Source organism: Camelina sativa, chromosome 7 (assembly GCF_000633955.1).
Source record: "Camelina sativa cultivar DH55 chromosome 7, Cs, whole genome shotgun sequence".
Lineage (NCBI taxonomy): Eukaryota > Viridiplantae > Streptophyta > Magnoliopsida > Brassicales > Brassicaceae > Camelina > Camelina sativa.
In genome coordinates, this window is record NC_025691.1 from 30578699 (window position 1) to 30580693 (window position 1995).

The window sequence follows — 1995 nt, forward strand, 5'->3', positions numbered from 1 at the left end:
ATGCATACACACAGTGAAGATAGCGCAGGTATGTTCTTTTCTGGTTTGTATTCAATTCCCATGACAGTCTGCACGGAATGAAAACTGAAACAAATTTCGTGATTTTGGTATTCGTTTTTTATGTAAGAGATCTTCACTGTTGATGAAAGTTGATGTCCTTATTAGGTTTTTAATTAGGGTAGCTTGATGAAAAGCCTCATTAATTATGTCTAGTTTACTTGCATTTAGAGTTAGTTTATCATGCTTTTTGAGTGTTTTTCTAGAAGGAAAGAACCGTTGTTTAGACAGAGTACAGGACTGGGTTCAACCACGTCTGGTCTAACCCTTTCGTCTAACAAAACATTTGAATCAACTATGCAATTTTATTCAACAAGATTCCACCTACCAAAGGTTTGCATATTGGAATCGTTGACTATCTTCATTCTATCATTTGCACGACCAGAATGTGATGATTGAGAAAACTGTATATGATTGTTGTAATAATCTCACAAGCTATCTATCTTGTCTTTAAACTATATTCTAATTGAATGTTTTTTTTTAACCTAAAACCTCAGTTTCATGTGGCTGCTTCCACATGCCTGCTGGAGTTGATTGAACTGTATAGCATGGTCTCGTCGTTTCATCCCGTGGAAGTAGATTTCAAAGCTGAGATTGTATCTTTGCTTGAGCTCGAGAAGAGCGAAGAAGCCAAGTCGTTGTTGAGAAAATCCAGGGATGCGGTTGCAAATCTCCCCTCGTTAACGAAGTAAGCACATAGAAGATTTAGTTTGATGCCAAACATCATGTAATAGAATATAAATGAGAATCTCAGACGTCGTTTGTTTTTTTTTAGTTTGCTTATACAAGTTTGATTAAAAGAAGGGAAATTGGCAAAACTAACTAAGAAAAAAACTATAATTAAATCTATAACCAAACTAACCATATAACTATGATATAGTGTATAAAAACTACAATATATACAATCTTACCTTTCCACCACCACCCCTATTTACCCCTTTACCATCATCTCCAGCCATCACCTTTACCTCCTATCACCACCTCTTCACCATCATTCCACTAGGGTTCTCAATGTAATCTTTAGGGTTTAGATTTCTTTCAGCCACCACCTCCGGTCACCGGTCACCAACACCTCCGGCCACCGCCATTTCCGGCGGCTTTCTCCGGCCACCATCTTCGGCGATCTTTTCCGGCCACCATCTCTAACGACCTTCTTCGGCCACCATCTCCGGCGACCTTCTTCGACGAAAAACTCCGGCGACCAATTCTGGCGACTTTTGTTGGCGACCTGGCGACCAACTCTAGTGATTACCTCCGCCGACCACCCCGCCAGCCACCCCGCCGGCCACCCCGCTGGCCACCTCCGCTGGCCACCTTCGTTGGTCGGCCACCATCACTACCATCAACCAACACTAAATTAATAATTTTCTGATTCCCTGATCCTAGATTCCTAATTTTTTTAAATAGTTGGTTATTTTCTTCTATGGTTTTTTTGTTTTGGTCAGTGAACTAATTCACCCATTTTAAAAGAACTAGTCATCGTTTTAAATGGAAACATGTTAGTGATGTTTGACATGGAAATAATTTTGTGGTGGTTTTTCTTCTTATGCGTCATGAGAAGTGAATTGGAATGATTCCTTGATGGTAATGCACAGCTTATATATCAGAAAAATCAACGGCGTAGAGATTAAGCCGATTTAGCTTTCATCAACCCTAAAAACAGAAACAAACAATTGATCGAAAAGCTCCAGCAAGGAGAAATTGTCTCAATTCGTTATCAATCCGACGGCGACTTCAAGCACCACCTCAATTCGTTTTTTTTTTAAACAAAGCCAATAAGCATGAAAAACGAAACAAGTCCTTTAAACAAAGGAGGCTCGAATAATTATTTACATAGATGATAGATGACCTTCGAAAATTACACTCATTATATAACCCTCCTTCATTCCTGATTTTGTTGAATTCTCTTGAGCTTCAAAGCAGCGCGCTTAACTAAAT

General features: G+C 39.2%; 1 protein-coding gene across 1 annotated transcript in view; it reads right to left on the minus strand.

Moving 5' to 3' along the window:
- LOC104703496 (pentatricopeptide repeat-containing protein At2g26790, mitochondrial-like) overlaps positions 1779-1995 on the minus strand; it is a 3819-nt gene continuing 3602 nt past the window's right edge. Inside the window, exon 3 of the mRNA XM_019228055.1 lies at positions 1779-1993. Within this exon, the coding sequence (XP_019083600.1) occupies positions 1940-1993 (54 nt within the window). The 3' untranslated portion in view covers positions 1779-1939. The remainder of the gene's footprint in view (positions 1994-1995) is intronic.